This window comes from Oxyura jamaicensis, chromosome 2 (assembly GCF_011077185.1).
Source record: "Oxyura jamaicensis isolate SHBP4307 breed ruddy duck chromosome 2, BPBGC_Ojam_1.0, whole genome shotgun sequence".
Taxonomy (NCBI): Eukaryota; Metazoa; Chordata; class Aves; order Anseriformes; family Anatidae; genus Oxyura; species Oxyura jamaicensis.
The window spans coordinates 14,463,492-14,483,866 of NC_048894.1; the positions used below are offsets into that span (position 1 = coordinate 14,463,492).

At 37.5% G+C, this 20,375-nt stretch overlaps 1 protein-coding gene across 29 annotated transcripts in view; it reads left to right on the forward strand.

Moving 5' to 3' along the window:
- Nucleotides 1-20,375, forward strand: part of PARD3 (par-3 family cell polarity regulator) — a 444,355-nt gene that overhangs the window by 242,624 nt on the left and 181,356 nt on the right. For 23 of the 29 annotated variants that reach the window (XM_035319147.1, XM_035319169.1, XM_035319161.1 and 20 more), the window contains 3 exons: nt 4,239-4,378; nt 5,950-6,078; nt 9,944-9,982. In XM_035319147.1, the coding sequence (XP_035175038.1) occupies nt 4,239-4,378; nt 5,950-6,078; nt 9,944-9,982 (308 nt within the window). The remainder of the gene's footprint in view (nt 1-4,238; nt 4,379-5,949; nt 6,079-9,943; nt 9,983-20,375) is intronic. The other 6 variants (XM_035319152.1, XM_035319155.1, XM_035319176.1 and 3 more) reach the window with 1 other exon arrangement.

Genomic DNA, 20,375 nt, shown 5'->3' on the forward strand with positions numbered 1-20,375 from the left:
GTTGAGGTGATGCTTGCCTTTCGTCTTGTATTCTGGCAGTATTTCAGTAGTACATTTTGCTCCTGCGAATTTAGACCTGCTGTTGATGCTGGTTGAGGACTGCACAATATTTCATGCAGAAGAGGCTTAGAATGCAAGATATGTGAATCCAGACACACTTCTTACAATCAAGAAGATAACCCTAGTGTTAGTGAGAAATTAAACACTAGGAGATAACAGGAAATCTAGCAATCTCCAGCAAGGTTTAATAATTATTTTAATATCCTGTCTGTTTACAGTCAAGCTGATTCCAAGTAAGATGATGACAGTCATTTTGAACATATATTTAATGAAATTATTTTTTTCACACGTCTTATTGCTAATAGAATCAATTTCTTTCAGAACAGCAACTAAAACATCAAATCTGCCTCAATTCAGTTTGTACAACACAGTTTCTTTACTGTTGTAAGAACTTTTCATTCATCTAAAACTTCTTTGTCTTCAGGTCAGAGCTGGCTGAGCTCTCTAGGGTAACTTGACCTTAGAAGGCATGTTGAGCATAGCATTTGTGAGAAAAGGGGAGCTCTAACTTGTCGAGAGAGATGCTGATTTATCAAAAGAAGACTAAGAATTTGAATTACACAAATTAGTGGGTAATTTTTAAATGTTATTATCACTTGGTGTAATTTGATAGTTGTCAGAGATGACAGCTATGGAGAGAGGAAGATGTTCTATTGCATTTCTTTTTAAAATCTCTAAAAGATTAAGTTGAACATAATCTAGACCTTGCAAACTTAAACTCCTAGCTTTGAGTAGGATGACTCCTGTGTTTTCAAAAAATGGAAACTCTTCCTTTCTTTCTGCTCTTGTTCTGGTTCTGCCTGTATGTGTCCAGTTTCTCCCATATTAATGTCTTTTTTTTTTTTTTTTTTTTAATAAATTGGAGATATAAGTGGCTTCTACAGCAGGTTTTCACAATTCCCTTGTTATGGTAACCTACAATTTTACATTATTAGAACTAAAAGCATTTTAGCAACAGGGAGATGTTATATGCATTTCGATTAATGGAACTACTGAAATGCATGGAATAGGTATAACTGAATTAGTTATGTGTATAAAAAGGGAGGGGAAAAAAAAGCTTAAAATCAATCCAGTCACAGAAGTTGTATTTTTGGCCTCAGTCAAACATATCTGTTTATTTCCTGGTCTTGACAACTTCTAACTTTAATACAATAAGCATGGGAGTTTGCAAAGCTGTATTATGCAGGTAAGGGCAGCTATAGTACATGAATAGTAAAGTGAAGCAGTGAAAAAATCAGCTTTTGGCTGTCATTTTCATCAGCCTCATGCCAAGCCGCATAAAGCAGCGGAGCATAATGAAGCCCAGTCAAGCCCCCTCTTTCCACAGAAACAAGTAATTAGAATTTTATTCTGCTAATATCTGGACCCAGTTGGGGTGGATTTGTGGTGTTCTGCTAGCTTTGGTAAAGGCTTTCTGAAGATTTGACAGCAGAAAATGCCACAGTCCAAGCTTATATCCTGTATGCATTTGTAATGTGAACATTTCAACTTCTCATTTTTTCCATGGGGATTTAAAGTGGAGTGTGTGAACCAGACATCTGTAATGACACTATAATCGGGCTATGGGGATTAAGCTTATTAATAATGAAATATTGTCCTGGGCATGCTGACATGTTTTGATATTACTTTAGAAATTTTAAAATACAAAATATGTATTCAAAGAGCAGTATTCTACACAGATCCTTAAATGAAGGAAAAGATAAGTTCAATGAAAAGCTGAGTTGCTACTTAAAAACAACACAAACTAAACCACTTTCATTTTTATAGATCATCTTCACATATTGCAAGGAGCTAAAGAGCTCTATGAACGTTTGAAGCATCATTAAAATTGTGAAGTCTCCAAAGTAAAATATGAATGTTATGAGATCTAATATTTTCATCTCTGTGTAATAGCACTGATAAATTTTATATCAGCCTGAAAGTGAATGAAGACTGTCAGATTCAAAGATCAGTTTTTTTCCATCTATTTTGAATGCTGAAGACATAAGGAAGGGAAGTTGTGTCATGATAGTTAGCCTTGAGGGATTGATCTAATTTTCTTCAACAATATGAGTTGTATGCACTTGCTGTGGATAAATTAGGACTTAGCTACTTTCAGGATGAAGACTTTAAGGACCGTGTCCCTTCAGTCACCTAGAATCATAGAATATCCTGGGTTGAAGGGGACCCACAGGGATCATCAGGTCCCACTCCTGTTTCCGTACAGGACCACCCAAAAACGAAACTGTATGTCTAAGAGTGTTATCCAAACACTTCTTGAACTCCAACAGGCTTGGTGGAATGACCACTTCCCTGGGGAGTCTGTCGCAGTGCCCGACCACCCTCTGGGTGCAGAACCTTTCCCTAGCACCCAGCCTGACCCTCCCCTGTCCCAGCTCCATGCCATCCCCTCGGGTCCTGTCGCTGTCCCCAGAGAGCAGAGCTCAGCGCCTGCCCCTCTGCTCCCCTCGTGAGGCAGCTGCAGGCCGCCATGAGGCCTCCCCTCAGCCTGCTCTGCTCGGGGCTGAACAAGCCCACGGCCCTCAGCCGCTCCTCATACACCTTCCCCTCCAGACCCTTCACCATCTTGGTAGCCCTCCTTTGAACACACTCTAATAGTTTTGTATCTTTCTTATACTATGGTGCCCAAAACTCCACACAATACTTGAGGTGAGGCCGGACCAGCACAGAGTAGAGTGGGACGGTCCCTTCCCTCGACCAGCTAGCTGTGCCGTGCCTGATGCACTCCAGGATATGGTTGGCCCTTTTGGCTGCCAGGGCGCATTGTTTACTCATAGTCAACTTGCCATCAACCAGAGCCCCCACATCCCTTTCTGCTGTACTGTTCTCCAGCCTGTTGTCCCCAGTCTGTATGTATATCCAAAGTTGCCCCATCCCAGGTGCAAAATCCAGCACAACTTACTGTGTCAACAACAACTGTGTCAACTTACTTGTTTCCATGATTGCCATCTTGACAACAAAATATATTGTACTTTTATACAATATCTTGACAACAAAATATATTGTAAATCTAGGTTGGGTATGTGTGTGCCCACCTAGTGGACTTGAACTGTAGACATATCTTGACGACCTATGAGGTGTTTCAAATTGGAGTTTTAGATACTGGCACTCTGTCAGGGAGGCTCTCGGCTGAATGTCTGGTTGGTTTTTATACTAGGTTAAGTGTTCTGAATGGACTTATGTGTAATGTTGTGGGGGCTTTGGCATAGATTTTCAAAGGTTGTCGATTACATTGGATGGATTGTTTTAGATAGCGGATCACAAATGAGCTTTCCACATAGTAGGAAAGGCTTCTGTTTGTCCTCTCTGCTTGTGAATCCCAGCGCTGGTGGGGTGCTGCCATAAGGTACACTTCAGGGACCAATTGTGGGCATTTCTTCAAGTTATGAGCAAGCCTTATTTGCCATATTGACTGGATACCCTTGTGGATTTCTCAAAGTCATCTTAAATGTCTCTGTTTTGCCTCAGTCCATCTTAGCTGAGTGTCGTCAGGCACTGTGATGCACAGCACAACCTCAGCAGGGAGTGTAGGAGTTGCTGCCTGGCTCTGCCACCTGCTAGCAGCACATCGCTGCATGGCACCACGTGTGGTGGGATCTGACAAGAACCAGGCTGGGAACCCCACATGGCAGAGGAGCTGCTGACAGAGAACAGCCTGAGGTCTGTCAGAGCAGAAAGAATGAGACCGCTGAGCTCCAGTTCCGCCTATTTCCTGCCAGTGCCCATAACAGAGCTGGTGAAGCTCCATGGTCCACTGTCAGCCACCTGACATTGCTGTAAGAGTGACAGTAGAAAAAGAGAATTATTGACAAAACCCAGATTGACATAGGGGAAGGCAGTGATAGGACATCAGATATGCTTTGTTCTGGTTCCTTGTCACTCATCTCATCTGAAATAGAAATATGGAAATATGGCAATGACTTGGAAATCATCAGAACAGCAAGTTACAGGGAGGGCCTGCTAAGCCACCTGTGCTAAGAGTCAGTGCTTCATCTATCTTGTGCATTTTTGCATTTTTGCATATTATTTTTTTTTTTCCAAGCAGTAATTTTTAAATCTTACATATGTGTTTTCGTGGATTGTATCAGTCAGGTATGCATTTGCTCTGCTGGATGAAGTTAAAGCACAAAATGTAAAAAGTTCATTTTAACAAGTAATATTTTGCATTCTTTATGCAGGTACGGAAGGCTTGGGATTTAGCATTACTTCAAGAGATGTCCCAATTGGTGGCTCAGCTCCAATTTATGTGAAAAACATCCTTCCAAGAGGTGCAGCTATTCAAGATGGGAGACTAAAAGCTGGGGACCGACTAATTGAGGTGAAGTGTTGCATGTTGTTTGTCTGTTATTTGATGTGAGCCCATGGACTAGTTCACTTCAGAAGCTCTTAATAGTTTATGATGGTAGTGCTACTGAGAATCAAGACTACACCCCTCCTGAAGGGAGGATGTTCTCAAGGGAATTCATTTTCTCTTAAATTGGCATACAGCAGATATCTTCCTGCGGATCTAGCTGGGATGACATAAGATGTTACCACCCACAGCTCTTCATTACTGTCCCTAAGCCAAATGACACTGGAGGTACAGCTGAGATTTTTGTAACTGCCTCTCTCTGCCCTAACTTCATTTTACTGCAGAATTGACAGTCAGCTTGAATTGTTGCTAGAGGACATAGCCTTCTGTAATTATTGTCATTGCTGAAAGTATTTCAAGGTAACCCAAATGACTTGTAGAAGGAGACTGAGAAGCACTTAAGAAGATAGTTATGGCATCTCAACTGTGTGAGCTGTGATCTCTTATGAGGGGAAGGGATGAGATGGTTTGCTATCTTCCGAGCACCAAGCTCCCTTGCTTAACACTGTTAGTTGATTTGCCTTACATTTCCAGAATGTTTCTGAACAGCTCAGTCTCATAACACCCTATCTTTCCTGGGCTTCTCCATTACACAAGTTAGCTCAGAATCATACAGTGGGAAAATTTCCAGTAAATGTTCCATACTTGTCTTTACTGTGTAAGTTGCATGTTGAGGCCAAGGGGTCAGATCACTGAACAAAGGCAAAATAAAGAACAACTGCCCCTGAGTTATTTGGAGGAACAACTGTTTTCTGCTTTTGGCACAATTTGTTGTGGAAGATATATTTGGAAGATAAGTATAACACCAAGACATGTGGAAACAGAACCATCTTTGGATTACACATTGTTTTTTGTCAAAAGATTTCTATGCAGAAATACTGATAGATGAAATTAGTTTGCTTGAGAGTATACTGTGGAGTGTACTGTTGCTGCTTAACATTGCTGGAAACATTGCTGTCTTATTTCTTAATTGTATTCATATGTAAAGAATACATGCTTAATTTGTAATGTTACATCTAGTATGAATTCTTGAAGGAAAGTAAGAAAGCGAAGTGTACTAAGTATGTGTAGTGAGGGTTGAGAACAGAAAAAAGAAAATATCAGTAAAGACAGCTTATTGACTGGAAGACTGAAATAGCAAAACCAGGAAAACTACTACTACTACGTATCTGTGTGAAAGAGAGAAAGCAACCATGAAAGAGGTTTAAATGCAATTGTTTCAGAGAAGAGTTTTTTTTTTTTTTTTGGTAGTTCTTTGGCCACTGTTTTTATCTAAGTTTGTGTAGTATTTCTGGACAAAGGACTGGTGGTCTGTTCCTGGAGATCAAGTAAGTGTGGTTTGAGTTTATTTAGGTAATTTAGTTTTGTAATTTACTGCAGTTTCTATTAAATTGAATCTATACTGAGCCAATGAGCAGTTTATTTCAGTGAGTTTTTAATACTGTTTCAGGAGAATGAGTTGAATTTTCTATATGAATTTCTAATATTTTTTTCCTATTCCAGAGTTTTATCAATTTCTAATATTTCCTTTGACACAGGTAAATGGAGTTGATTTAACAGGCAAAACTCAAGAAGAAGTTGTGTCCTTGCTGAGAAGCACCAAGATGGGAGGGACCGTCAGCCTTCTGATTTTTCGACAGGAAGAAACATTCCATCCAAGGGAACTGGTGCGTAAAATAGAGCTAAGCTAAGAGATTTAGATGAATATGAGCAAATGATTTGATCTTGTCACCTACTAGTAAACATGCATGATCAGCACTGCATATAAGCAATAAAAAATGATATATTGCTTTATTTAGGACGTTTTACATGAATGTTTTTTATTCTTTTTGAGATCTGGTATTGGAATTAAATATTTGTTAGTAATGTAGAAGTGAGAGTTTTACTTTGAGTGAAGATGTTTATTATAGAAGAAGCTCCTGGATGAACTTTATTTGGATGCATGCAGACAAGCAGATTATTTCATATCTTTCACATAGACAAATCTATGTTTGAAAGCTTGCCATTCATCCCACTACGTGCTCACTAAAATATTTCAGTGTATATGATATTATGCCAAAACAGGATATGTAAATACCTTTCTATCAAAAAATGGAATATATAAGAAATAGTAGCCTTTTTTGAATATAAATGCAATCTCTCTATGGAATGGAAACCCTGCAGTTATTAATTTAGCAGGGTAATTCAGAAAATGTTTCTGAGGAATTTACGTGAAATGGAAATAAAACGATGTTTCGTACTGTTTCATACATTACCTGTTCCACTTGCATAGCATATACAGATATTTCTCTGATAATTATTCAAGATAATTTCTGTTATGAAAAGGTAGACTGTGAATGTAGCAGTCTTACTTTGTTCTGTATTCAATTAAGTTTCTGAAGTTATTTATTATTTGTATTATCATAGCTATATATAGCTCTAAAACTAAATTATTTGGCTGCATTATCATAAGATAGACAAATATTAGTGTGATGAATAGATGGTTTCATTTTTTCTATTGGATTTGCGGTATTTTGAATGCAAAAAGAATGAATTTGTGTTTGGCCATATCAAGACATTTAACATTAGTCTTTTCAAAGCTACAATTAAACCTAGTAAGTCAAAGTGACAGGGAAGCTTGCAAATGAACCACAATTTTAGCTTAATATTCTTGGAACATAAGATAGTGATAAAGTTAAGTGAAAGTTGTCATAAAATGAGGAGAACTGAACTATTTGAAGTCATATTACGTCCTACATTATTGCTGGAACTGTGAAAGCAATCTGTTTGTAGGTTCCTCTGATGTAATTTTCACAGTATTGCTATCTTACATAAAGGTGAATGAAAATGCTTTTAAAGTTTTCTAAATAAACTTAGAAGTAAGAAAATGTCTTAATTTTGTGTATATTATTTCTATATTAAAGCAAGGAAGTTATAATGCATAATTTAACATTTGTTTCAATGTCTTGTGAACAAAAGTATGTTGCAACTATGGCAGGGTTTTAGCCATCATAATACTTAATTTAGTTTTAAATATAACAGCACATCAGCCCATTTATGTGAGTTTAACCTCGGTAGCCTCCCTGCTGCTGCTCAGGTGATACTTGGCTAGTTTGGCAAACATCAGCACAGGCAAGCCAGATCTCCTCTTGGCTGTGTCAGGCGGGAAGTGGGCTCTTCACTAAGCAGTCAGAGGGTCAGATCTGAACTGGAGTACATTTCCACAGCTCCAGCTGAATAAATTGCGTTGTGAGGATCTGACAGTATATGTGTGTGATGATCCTCCATTGCATAAGGATTTGTTTGTTTGCAGTCTGACAAGAAGAAATGTTAGGTGTGCTCTGCTGACAGCTGTCAAAGAGCATGAGCAGAATTGCTGGGGAAAGGTGTTGAATTAAAACCCATCATAAGGGCTGTTCTTTCTTCTCTGGTAAGAAATAATCTTAAAAGAAAAAAAAATATTTTCATCTAGTTCCTCTCATTGACTTTTACTAGCTTTATGTACAAAATAAAAGAAAATGAATAGTGGAGGAGGGAGGGGAATGATCTGAAATCACGCAGTTCATCTTTCTCCCCTACAAACCTTCTTTGGCCACCTAGTAACAATTTGTCTTTCCATCCTTCCCCTGTTGCTGTCACATTTTCTACATTTGTATGCACTGAATATTATCTTAATGAGATGTGTCTCAGAAACTATACACATAAAATCATGTTATTTGATATTATCTATCTCATAAAGTGCAGGACTTGCTGTTCCTTTCTGAGGAGCACTCCATTAAAACCATTTTATATTTGCCAACATTTGTACAGATAATAATCCCAATAAAAGAGGTGTTTAGATTTTATGTTTTTGGCTATGGCTACATGAATGACTTTCAAAAAGTTATTTATCCTTGGCTTTATTTATAAGAAAATGAAGATATTAAACTTTCAGGAGAGTTGTGAAGTTTAATGTCTTTGAATTTAGCTGCCGTTATTGTCTGGAAGGGACTTAAAAAAAAAAAAAAAAAAAAGTGTAGTTGCATATAGAACTTATGGGAATGTTAAGCTGAGCCCGTGTTGAGGTTAGTATAGGATCTTTGCATTGTGATATTAAGAGCTGCATGTGTGATGGAGAGCCACCATTCAGTGTAGCAGCTTCTATCATGGTAAAAGTGAGTAAAATGTGGAAGCAGGGAATAAAATCAAATTGTTAGGAGTCAACTCTTACCGGTGAGACCTGGAAGAACAATTACACTTCTCCACAATACCAGGCATTTCATTGCTTCCAGTGTTACCTAATGCCAAATAGTTAATATGTTAGGGTTTGTCCACATCAATGTGAGAAGCAGATTTTCTCTTCTCTTAAAAAACTTCTCTCCTTCCTTTACAAAAAGGGTGAGGATTACTGTGATTAAGTTTAACTCACTATACTGTCATTGCCTCGCATAACTAAACATAACTTGCTGTGAAGGATTTTTGTAGATCTTGCTACTGACTATGTGAATCCACTTAAGTATTGGGTTATTTGGCTTTTGAGATAAACTCTCAATATCAGCAAAGGGAGACTGACTTGTAGAGTTAGTCTCCTGTACCCTGCAAGCTAGTATGTCCATTGATACATATTGGCTCTTTACATGTTTCTGGAAGTTGACGCCTTCATTTTTTTATTTTTATTCTTATTGGCTGTTGGGTAAAACTAACTGGATGTTTGTGTTAACACTTGACAACTACGGTTTTTGAGCTTAACCATTCTAATCTCCCGCAAGACAGTCCAAAGCAAAAATGTCCAATAAGTCTTAGGTTTTCATCTTGGCACAACAGAGTATGGCTGGTTAGCCTGAAAGTGATCATCCAGCCAGCAGCAAGGTGGCTCCTGGGTGTTTAAAGGGGTTTCAATATGGGTGGACATGGGCTTGAAAGAGCAATTTTATGTTATCACGTGCTTCCAGAATTGTCAGGGGGAATGCAGAAAGTTTCACCAATGACGTATACTTGTGTTTTGTTCCCTGAGACACAAATGAGGAATGCAGGGTACAGGAGCATGTCACCAATGGTGGACTGAAAGCTCCCTCCTGTCCCGGGATACCCAGTTCTGTTATTCTGGACCATTCGAATGCACCCTAAAGGAAAATCCCTTATTAAAATGAGAATGGATGTTTCAAAAATAGGTACTTGTTTAAAATATTTGGAAGGGTTCATCTGGACTGCTGAGGTCATTCTTTGAAGCCTTCAAAGCAGAAGAGAAATGCCAGGGAGCATCCACGAACAAGAACAGTCCACCAGCCAGAAAATGGTGGTGAGCAGTTGTGATCCTTCCTTAGCCAGATAGCTTCCTCCCTTATAACCAGATAAAGTCAGGTGCATTGGCCCAAGATCAGTGGAGGTTATTTTTGTTCACTTCTCCTTTAGTGTGAATTTGGAAAAAAAATGTATCAGGGAGTGTGGCAGACACCCTTCATTTTTCCCTTACCACTTCATATCAGAATTAGACCTCTTTGTTTAGCCCCCTGTTAGTAGATAGTTTATGTCGTATGTAGCCATGTTCTTATTTATTTTTTTTACTTCCTTTAGAATGCAGAACAAAGCCAGTCACAAATTCCAAAGGAAACGGTAAGAGCTTTGTCTTTTCCATACTGGAAGACTCCCAAATGTTTTTAAATTGATATGGCACTTCTCCATCAAAGTTTCACAGATCCTCCTTTCACATTATATACTGTAGATGGCTCTCTCTAGCTTTACATTTTGAATGCATTTTTATGTAATTTCAAATACTGTTTGAATATTACGTACAATTCAATTATTATGTCCATTCAAGTGCTATTTGAAATTACATCTTCTATATACAACCAGAAGCCTAAATTTGGAATGATAACAGTAGACTCTTAGTTTGGGTTACTTTTTGGAACTAATTGGTTAAAACATGATTATATGACCAAACTTGAGATGCAAAACCAGAGAATTTAAGCAGTTTGTGTTTAAGTCTGAATTGTACCCTCACAGCAAACTGGTGTTTGTTAGTTATTTTAAAGAAACTATAGGAAAGTACTATCAAGTTTAACCCTTTGACAATTGTAACAGGTTTCATGTGAAGTATCAGAGGCTGTGTATTGTTTATATGCTTCATTTTAGTCACTGGGACAAGGTTAGTCTTAATACAGTTGGTGCTAACATGCAAAAATATTTACTAAAAGAAGTATTAACAGAGGATATTACAATAATATGTTACCATAAATGTATACCGTATCTGAATTAAAAACATATTTCAAGAAGCTTCATTCAATTAGGCACCTAATTCAAAATTAAATAATAAATTAGGTTATAGAGAAATTAAAAAGATTCATGCTGGGATTTGAAATTTCTTAGAAAAGCTGCTGAAGAACAGAAAAATCTATCTAGATGAAGTGGAGTGCATTGCCAGCAATGGAGAGATAGTATCCCAGATTATATCAAGTTTAGGAAAAGAGCTTTAGCAGTCATCTTAGTTTAGGAGCACCTCTGGTTGACACTATTAATGTTTTAGGCCAATGCAATGTAGCTGCTAAAATGGGTGTTTGGACTGAAGGCAGCAATACTTTTATCCTTCCATCTTTTGTTTTCTTTATACAGCCTCTAGTACAAAACTCATCTGCTTAAGGGCTTTGCAAAACTATAGGTGTATCATTGTTTCTGACATGCCTTACAGTATCTTTTTAGCACATCTCATCAGTGCATGCGTGTTCTTATCTTCATAATTTCTTGCCATGTACTGATGATATATGAAGAGATCAATGATCAAATCTCAAGATAGCGTTTCTGCCTGTAATTGAGTACAATTGAAAATAATTTGTGGGTGCAGTCTTATAAAAGTGTCCTGGTTTTAGGAGTTATATTGAAATACTTCCTCCAAACCTCATTATGATTAGGCAGGTTGCCTATAGGTGGTTTATATAAAGCAATTGCTCATCTGTTGCAAACTTAATGTTTTGTAACAAATTCCATGGTGAAGTCCTTTCTGTGCCATTTTTTTCAACCAACTTCCTTACTTCATCTAAGAAAAGTCCAAAAGAAAATAAGGCACTCTCATTTCTTCTCTGAAGATGTGAGCCGTAAGTTGTGCCTTAACAAGGGGATTATGCAAGAGCAATAGGGAGCATATGAGTAGCTAGGGATGGCTGAAAAACTGTGCTTGAATCAGCCAGAAAACTCAAGCAAGATCTGAAAAGAAGGCAGTGAATTGGGAAGCATGTGGAGACATACAGCGTGGGTATGAAGACAGAAAGATGATCAATACAAAATGTTTTTGCATAATATGTTTTTTTTTTTTCAATCTTTATGGGGTAAAGATTTTTTTTTTTTTAATTTGTTTAAAAGCTAAAAGCAATAGTGATCAATAGAAGTACGAAGAGTCCATGTCTTTAGATTTGCCTGCCCCTGGGTGGGAATAAAAAAAATGGGCTGAATGTTAAAGGTGGCAGTGAGTGTTTAAAATGCACAATGCTTTTGCTCTTGCCCACCTTCCTTCCAAGTTTCTTTGCTTTGGATAAGTGCGATACTACCATTCTACAGAACTAAATTTTCTCAGCTGCACATTAATAACACAGTCACACACTTGTTTTCCTTTTTTTGGGGGGGGTAATTTTAATTTTTAAAAGTATTTTTCATTCCTGTCCTTTATTCTCTTTGGTTGTGTCTCAATCCCTGTTTATTCCTTCTGTGTCTACTTTTCTTGTCTTTGAGATTTCTAATCTTGCAATTTCTATTTCTGTGCCTGCTCTGATGTGCTGTTATTTGTGCGGTTTTAGTCTCCAAGTGTCAAGGACTTGATGTAGTTGAAAGCAAAGCAAAATAATATATATATAAAAAAAGGAAAAAGAAAATCTTGATGAAAGCAGCGAAGCTATAGAAATGAGAGAGGTGAAGTACAAAAATATGTGTTTAATTTAAAGGCAAAATAGCTGTAGTGTTTTTGTTTTTGATATGTCTGTGTGGGGAAATAGAAAAAAATGCACCTTTGAAATAAAAAAGAAAAAAGAAAAAAGAAAATAGAAAGCCTAAATAAAATCTATGTGTCGTAGAATAGAATACTATAGATATCAATGAAAGAATATAAAGCCTAATTTATCAGTATATTATTAACACTCAGGGGTAACATTCATGGAACTGTTTGTTTGAAATCATTTATAGAATTATTATGGCACTTCAATGTAGTAGTTAGAATAAAATGCAATAAAATAAAACTTTGAAAATTAGTTTCTTAATTTATTTCTGGCCTGAAATCATTGAGATTGGCTTACTCCATAACTGCCCATCCAAGAAAGCATATGGCTTTATATTTTGTACACCTCCATGGAATACACATTCTCATATTCTCACTCATGAACTTCCATAAATAAGGGGGTTTCTTAACTTGCTAACCTTGCAGAATATAAGCTTTGCTCTCCAGTTATCCATAGGCAATGCAAATTGCTAATGTATTTTCAGCTCTACCCAGTAAGTGTGCCCTAGTGAAAACAGTACCGATGTTTTTATGTTGTGTTTTGCTGACGATCGGAACAGGCACTCAGTTTACTCCCGATGCATGGAAATCTCCGGTATCACGTTTGAAAGCATTGCTTCACCCAGCCACTAGTTTGTACCATTTGTATAGCTAATGACAAAATGGAACAGATGCACCTATTTCTGAACATGGTGATTATTTGGAATGTAGGAGATTGACCGTAATATGAAAAGTAGTAATTTATCATTATTACATTTCTGTTTCTAAGTATAATTATCTTAATCTTGTTACAGAGCATTGAAATGAACTGTTAATTATGCTATGTAAAACATCTGCCAATTAATTTTTCCTCATACTCTTTGAAAGTCAATAGTGTTTCAGTAATATTTTGCTTTTACAATTGTCATTTACTGTTTGTTTTCTGCATTCAGACTGGTGAGTTAACTTCCATGTAAGCATGATGCTAGAAAAATAATAATTATCATATATGGAAGTTTTTCTAGGGAGTGGTGTCTGTTGATAAAGGGAGATTCAAAGTTGGGATTCAGACTCCATTTGATGATTGCTGCACTCAGCAGCAGGGAAAGCTTCAGTTTTCTGTTCTCATTTGTTCCTCTGTCAAATCATTGTAAGTGAGCAGAATGTTATGAATTTTAGTGAGTTCAGGCTTCCTGACAGTGACACAACAAGATTGGTTGGTGTGTTGGAACATTATATAAATGTTTAGCAGCCCTTATAGAAATTGCAAATTGCTTTTTATTTTCCTCAGAACATGAACATCTGATACTTCTATTATTATCTAAATTTCACTTTGCTCACCATGTTTTTTTCAGAATCCAAGGATAATGTTATAGCTAAACCTCACAGCGTGTTTGGATTCAATAGCTGCTCTTGCCATAGACTTTTCTGTATGAGTTTGAGTAAATTAGCTACGGTTTTTATGCGAGAATTTCACCACCTATTGGAATGGGGTTATAAAGCTGCCTTGGTCAGAGGCATTTTGTCACAACTAATGCATAATCATTTTTGTACACTTTTTGTATACAGCTATTTTCATTAGGAATATGAGAGATATACTGGCCAATGTCTGCAAAAACAAAATTTATATCAAGTGATGAATGGAAAATCCTTGGAGATCTGTCTTGGGAAAAAGAAGTACTATGAGTGCTGAGCTCTACATAGTGGTGTTCTGGGTGTGGCTGGTTTTTTGTTTTGTTTTATTTATTTTTTATTGCTCGCTTTTTGCAAAAATATTGTACATATATGTACCCATAGCTCTATTTTTCAAAAGCTGTCAGTTAAGTTCCCATCACTTCATCTTTAGACATTTGCTTGGAACTTCAGCTTATATAGCAGCTTTGTATCATTTAGTAAATGTAACATTTCTTCACACAGAATCTTCTTTGGGAAAGTTTCATCAGTTTCCGTTGCTAGAACAGGTGATCAAAACACCTAAAAATTGAGCCAAAATTCCACATTCAGGCGTACCAGCCAACACCAGCAGCAGGCTGACATCATTAGGTACAGCATGATTTTATCAAGTAAGGAGAGGTTTGGATGTTCGTGGAGCTGATGCTGTTATTTCCTCTGTGATGTTTAGGAACACAGCAAATAACAGGAGCTGTTTGTTTTTATACCTTTTTTATTGTAATGGTGTGAGACAGAAGGGTGCTCACAATGTACTCAAAGTACTGTTTTGAATGGGTTTAGATTCTATTTTTCATCAAGTTTTGGCATAAGAAACAGATCAAATGAAAGAAAGAGCAAATGTGTAATCTTCTGCAAGATAATGTTGTGTTTTGAGTCTTCTACCATAGGAGGTACTCCATTATTAAATAGCTTGTTCTGGGGGCATTAATGAGCTGAGCTGAGACATAATTTGTAGTGAATAATTAATAACAGCAGTTGAGGGACTGTGTTTATGAATGCTCTTTGAGTAGTTTAAATTTCCTGGAATAGGAAGGATAATCCACAAAAAATCTTCAGTGTAATGAATGCTGTTCTTGGGACTGACCCTCCTGCTCAGAGCTGTGTCTCTGTCACCCTCAGTGATGTAGCTGGGCTGCGGTGTGACTGTGGCACATGGGAAGATGATCCCCTGCAGCCTTTCTTCAAGTGAGCTGTGAGTGAACTGCAGCTTTAGCCATTTTCTCAAAGCTTAGATTTATAAAACTTGCTGGGCAGTTTCATGCAAGCCAATGTAAGTGTCAGTGTCCCTGCACTGAAGTTGTGTGACGGTTTCTTCAGTGCTGCTTTTACAGAGTCATGCTGAAGCCCCACTAGTGTGCACATCGTTATTTGCCATTATCACCCTATTTCCTACAAGCCAGCCTCAAGTTATTTTGGACAATGATTAGTTGACTGTATAAGGTACTTACAATTCAAACAACAGCTATAGGATGTGAGACTGAAAGGGGCCCCCAGCACCTTTAGCTGGTCATCTGCTACCCCAGGCACTGAGGTCACGGGTTTTTCCAAACACTTGGCTTATCTTGGGGCAGTGCAAAGTTCATGTTGTTGCTTAAAATTCCTGTTTAAGCCTCTGGACACGCATTGGTTACGTGCAAAGCTTGTTTTACTGCACTGTTGGTTTTAGGTGCCTGGTGTTAATTCTTCCTTGCTATTATATCCTGGGAAAATAGTGAGATGAACTGGTTTGCCACGGTTGCCTGACGTTCTGTAGGAGCATTAGGAGTGAGACACGGGGCACTCCCAGTGCCTGATGTGTGCGTTGCCTCATGTGGAACAAGTTTATTGGCACGGGCACCTACAAAGGCATCATGTCGCTTTCAACTTGGTTGTTCTGGCTGGCATTCCCAGACACTCTGTATCTGCTTCTTTTGTCTTTCTGGTCTTGTACAGCCAATAGGCCAATAAGAGAAGTAAAATGATTTTTCGGGAGCTGTGCCATTAGTGTGCTGGGTATTGAAGGTTTTCTGGAACAAGGGATAGTGCAAAGAGCTATAGCTTTATAGCCTCTTTGGCAGAGCAGACACCTGCTGTGTATCTAATCCCTCGGTTTTCATTTCTCCAGGATAAGCATCTGTAAAAAAAAATAATAAAAAAGAGGTTAACATTACAATTGCATGTTTGTTTCAGAGCATACAGTAGGAGCACAAAGTTTGAGTAGGAACAACAATTTGGAGTGGGGTATGGTGGCCTTAATAAATGAGAGTTATTATGGTAACTGCACCAGACTGTTGCCTATATGAAATTCTGAAATGTATAATGAACAAAATAGTTTTAGTCGTCTGATCGGTTGATTTTAAACACAGATTTTCAACTGCTTAAAACAGTTCCTACAACACCCCCGATCAGCATGTTAGCATTAGGAAGAATAATGTTAGCATAGACAAGCAATGGTGTTCTCATATAGATAGATAACAAACATGTGGATACACTTAAACGTGGGCTTTTGCAAAGCTTTGATTTTCATACTAAATAAAAATCACATGCTAGATTTTTTTTGTGCTTTGGAAAAAAATATTTTTTTTCCTAAACCATTTTTTAATCCATCAAAAGCATTAAACCGAAGATACTTTTGAATACGGAACATGTTTTTTGGTACTGAATTAAATCCTTAAAATGGATATAACTGGAAGTGTAACAGGCCTGTTTTGCAGTATTTTCATGAGCTAGCATTTCTGCGTATAAAGACGTACCAAAGTTAATCCACATATAATATGCAAAAAACTTTTCCTTGATGGGATTAAAATTAAAGCAGACCACATTTCCCATAAAATCTTAGAATTCAAATGTAGTTTTTGATATTTAGCAGCTGCTGCTTGATTTGAACAAGAGTGCAGTATTCGCCAGATGTGACTTATTAACTTAGCTAATATGAATAATGAGTCTCAGCGTATACGTGCAAATAAGATTCATGAGCGTTTATCTAATGTATGGGAGATTAAAACACTTAACCTAGGAAGAGTTAAATGACAAATTAGGCATAAGAATGTTAGTTGTTTAGTTGGCTTATACCTGATACCATTTTATAAACTAGGTAAGTAGACAGTTTGGGCTCTTATAGCCTCCAACGCAACACATGAGTGTTTGATTAAAAGAAAAAAAAAAAAAAGGAAAGAAAGATAAAAGGCTGTGTAGTATTTCTGGAAGAAACTCAAATGGAAACTTGGAATGTGCGTGGTACTATCCGATCAGGAGGCAGGCTTTTCTTTGCTGGAGGTCCATTTTTAAATCTGAATGAGCTGCTGTTGTTATATTTATCTTTAGTGCCTAGCCACACCGGGATGCATCAGCTCTCAGTAATTCCTCCTGAGGAGAGGCCTTGACTGAAGTCAGAGAGGTGTGCTACAGGCCACCTACATTGCTCTGTTTTCAGTCCCTCCGGCAGTAATACATCTACATTTAGAGTACCAAACATCACGCCCCATAAAACAGTTGTTGACCAATGAAGCTGTTGTTTTGGTTCCTTAAAGCTGCTTGATATTAATGTTATACGTTTGTATTTGTGTTGCCATGCAATAAAAGTGAGCGTTGCCATGCTTTCGTGTAGCTCGGTTTAGAAGGTTGCCTGGTATGACAGCAGTGTCACCTACCTGACTTGGAGGACAAAGCAGTCAGAGTCCTCTCTGATGCCAAGGATGTCTTCGCACAATGCCTAGCTGACATCTCCTTTCTCCTGCATATATCACATACACTTCAAAACAAGAATTCTGTTATAGTTTGAGGTAAATTTTACTGGCTTCCTAATGTATGGGAGTTATGGCTTCTCAGTTTCACAGGTGCTTTTTGAGAAAGGAATAAAGAATGAATACTGTGTTAAAATCTTCTAAAGATTGAAACTATCCTGGGAAAGGCTGTGACCTTAGGCTGGTTCCCCATTATTGGAACCAAATGAGTACATCTGTGATTTTGCATATTCCATTCCTTTCACTTGTATAACTTGCATTGCTTTGACCTGGTGGGCTCTTGGAAGTCTCTGGAACTTCAAACTTACCTTTCAAGCAATTGGGGTTTCCAGTCAGGCAAATTCAAAATGACATATTTGTGAGGCAAAAGCTGGGTAGGCCAACAAAATAAGGATTAAACAAGGGCTAATAGGCTTAGGGCTGTAATGTGGGAAGACTGGACAGAGAAAGATTTAGAGCTGGTGAAATGAGTAGTGTTGATGGGGTCATCAGAGGCGTTAGGTGGGGTTTGTGCTATGGTTACTTAATCTATCACATGAACGTGATCATTATATACGAAGGGTGTGTTTGCGTATGTACAGCCATACATGTGTTTATACAGGAGCCCTGTAAATGTCTCCATTTGTGTTGTATGGAAATACAGTTCCTCCTTAGGTGTGGGATGCAGAGCTTTATTATTTGCCTCTGTGAAAGAAAACAGCACTGCAATGGATTTTTGCTTGGAGTCGCATGATTAACTTATTCCTTTTCTCCACACATAATCACAAAGCAACTTGCAGACAAGTTTCAGTGGCTTAATAGCTGCTGAGAAGACAGCATGTCTAAGCTTGCAAGAGAATGAACTTCTCTGTAGAGAATGCAGCCGGATTTGTAGCTGCAGCAAGCCACTTTGAAAACCTGTCCCAGATTGATTGAAAATTGTTTCCCCCGTTAGGTGGGAGGAGGTTTTTCTTTTTTGTTAGGTTTCTTTTTTTTTTTTTCACCCATCTCATGCTGCTTATTCACCAGTTGAACCCTGATGAGATTTTATGAAGGGAAGAAGTCCCAAGCAAGAAATTTCTTTGTAGTGTTTAAACATAAAAGGATAAGTAGGAGATGCTGTTACTAACACGATGAAATAGGCTTATTGCACTGTTAGTGTCAAGGTCCATTTTAATGTAAATTTAAAAAATTATATCAAGTTTTTAATGAGATCAGAAACAGATCTTAGGTAGAAAAGTAATTTCCCCCTTTTTATCTTTTATTATTATTATTATTATTATTATTATTTCATCTCCATGTATATCTAAACACTGCCACAATTTTGCTCAAGTCATCAAGTTTATCTTTAAATTTGCTATGTATTTATATTGTATTTAAAAAGTGAAAAACTTACCTCAAATGTCGATTAGCATAAATTGGTGCTAAGTATGAATTTGAAGCAAAAAAAAACACAACAAAACCACCTACAGATATTTTCACCAATCGAATTTTTATTGCAGATTACATACTTGAGCAGCTTCATTCATCCAGCTGAAGTCATTTCAGATGACCTTTTCCTCAGCAGACTCTGTTTGAACAGAATATTGTCCTGCTGTTAATTGTTTTGGACGTAATATGTGAAAAATCTTAAGGGAGTTGAATTTTGTTGTTTAGGGTTCACATAAATTTGCTTGCATATTTACTGCTGGTCTGTCAAAGTGTATGAAGGAAAAAATTTCTCTCACAGATCAACTAATCATGAAAACAGTATTGAGGTGTTTGACTGGCATAGTGAAGCTGTTAATTTAGAGTATATCGAGATCAAATGGAAGTTATTGCAATTAGGAAGTGATTGTGTTCTCAGTTTAATTTTTTAATGGTGTATTTTAGATTTCTCTGCATTTTTATGCTGTATTAGGGAATTTCTATGATTTGTCACGTTTAGATTCTTAATATTCTGTACAATTTCAATGTAAATTTTACTTTTTGTAGTGGATGCTATTTAGTTTACTGAGGGGAGTAAATGTACATTTAGTGTTTCTGTAACCACTTATGTTAACAAAGGATTCAGCCAATCCTAAAACATTTTATTTTGTCCTCTTTTTTACCCCCAAAACTTTGGTTCAAATGTCAAGGTATCAGGCTAAAATCTTGCTGCTAATTTCTCTGAGAATGGCTCCTTTTTGTCACACCTAGAGGTTCATGATAGTTCTGTTCCATGCTCCATATGAAATAGAATTGGTGTTCAATACTTTATATATACCTAGACCTTTGGTACCATGAAGGGGTACAATATTAGATGGATATTTCCATATCCATAGCCCTTGAATCTTAAAGGTTCAGTTCTTGAATATCACATTTATCTGGCAAGTGTTTCTAGAAGTTATGGGGCATGAAAAATAAATGTTCATTCTCTCTCTTGCTTTCTCTTTCTAAAATCTACATTTAAGCATATGATACTGACAGATGATGCAAAGATTATGGAGAGCAAAAGGCTTCCCATGTCCCCAAAACTATGGACACAGTTATGGTGGGAAAACAAGCTGGCTTAGTTGAAAAAAGCTGTGGATACCCAATGAAGCCCCTGAGTAATCTTGTGTTAACCCAATAATGGCCATCTATTCTCTGGGGGAGTCAAGCAATTTTCTCATGGCTTCAGCACAAGCCAAGAGGCTGTTTGTCTCTCTTTTATTCACGTGCACGATCTGCTTGTTCCTGTGTACCTCCCAGGAGTAGTTTGCTCCACGTTTAGGCGTTAAATTTCATCTTCACACTTGGGTGTCTGTAGCTCTGTATTAGATTGTTTCCTTATTGAAGTCTGTGGAAAATAAGCAAGCAGAAGAATCACATCAGGGGTAGCGCTGAGCTGATAATGTAGCTCCTTGGTCTCAGTGCAGAGAAGAAGCGTAGCGGC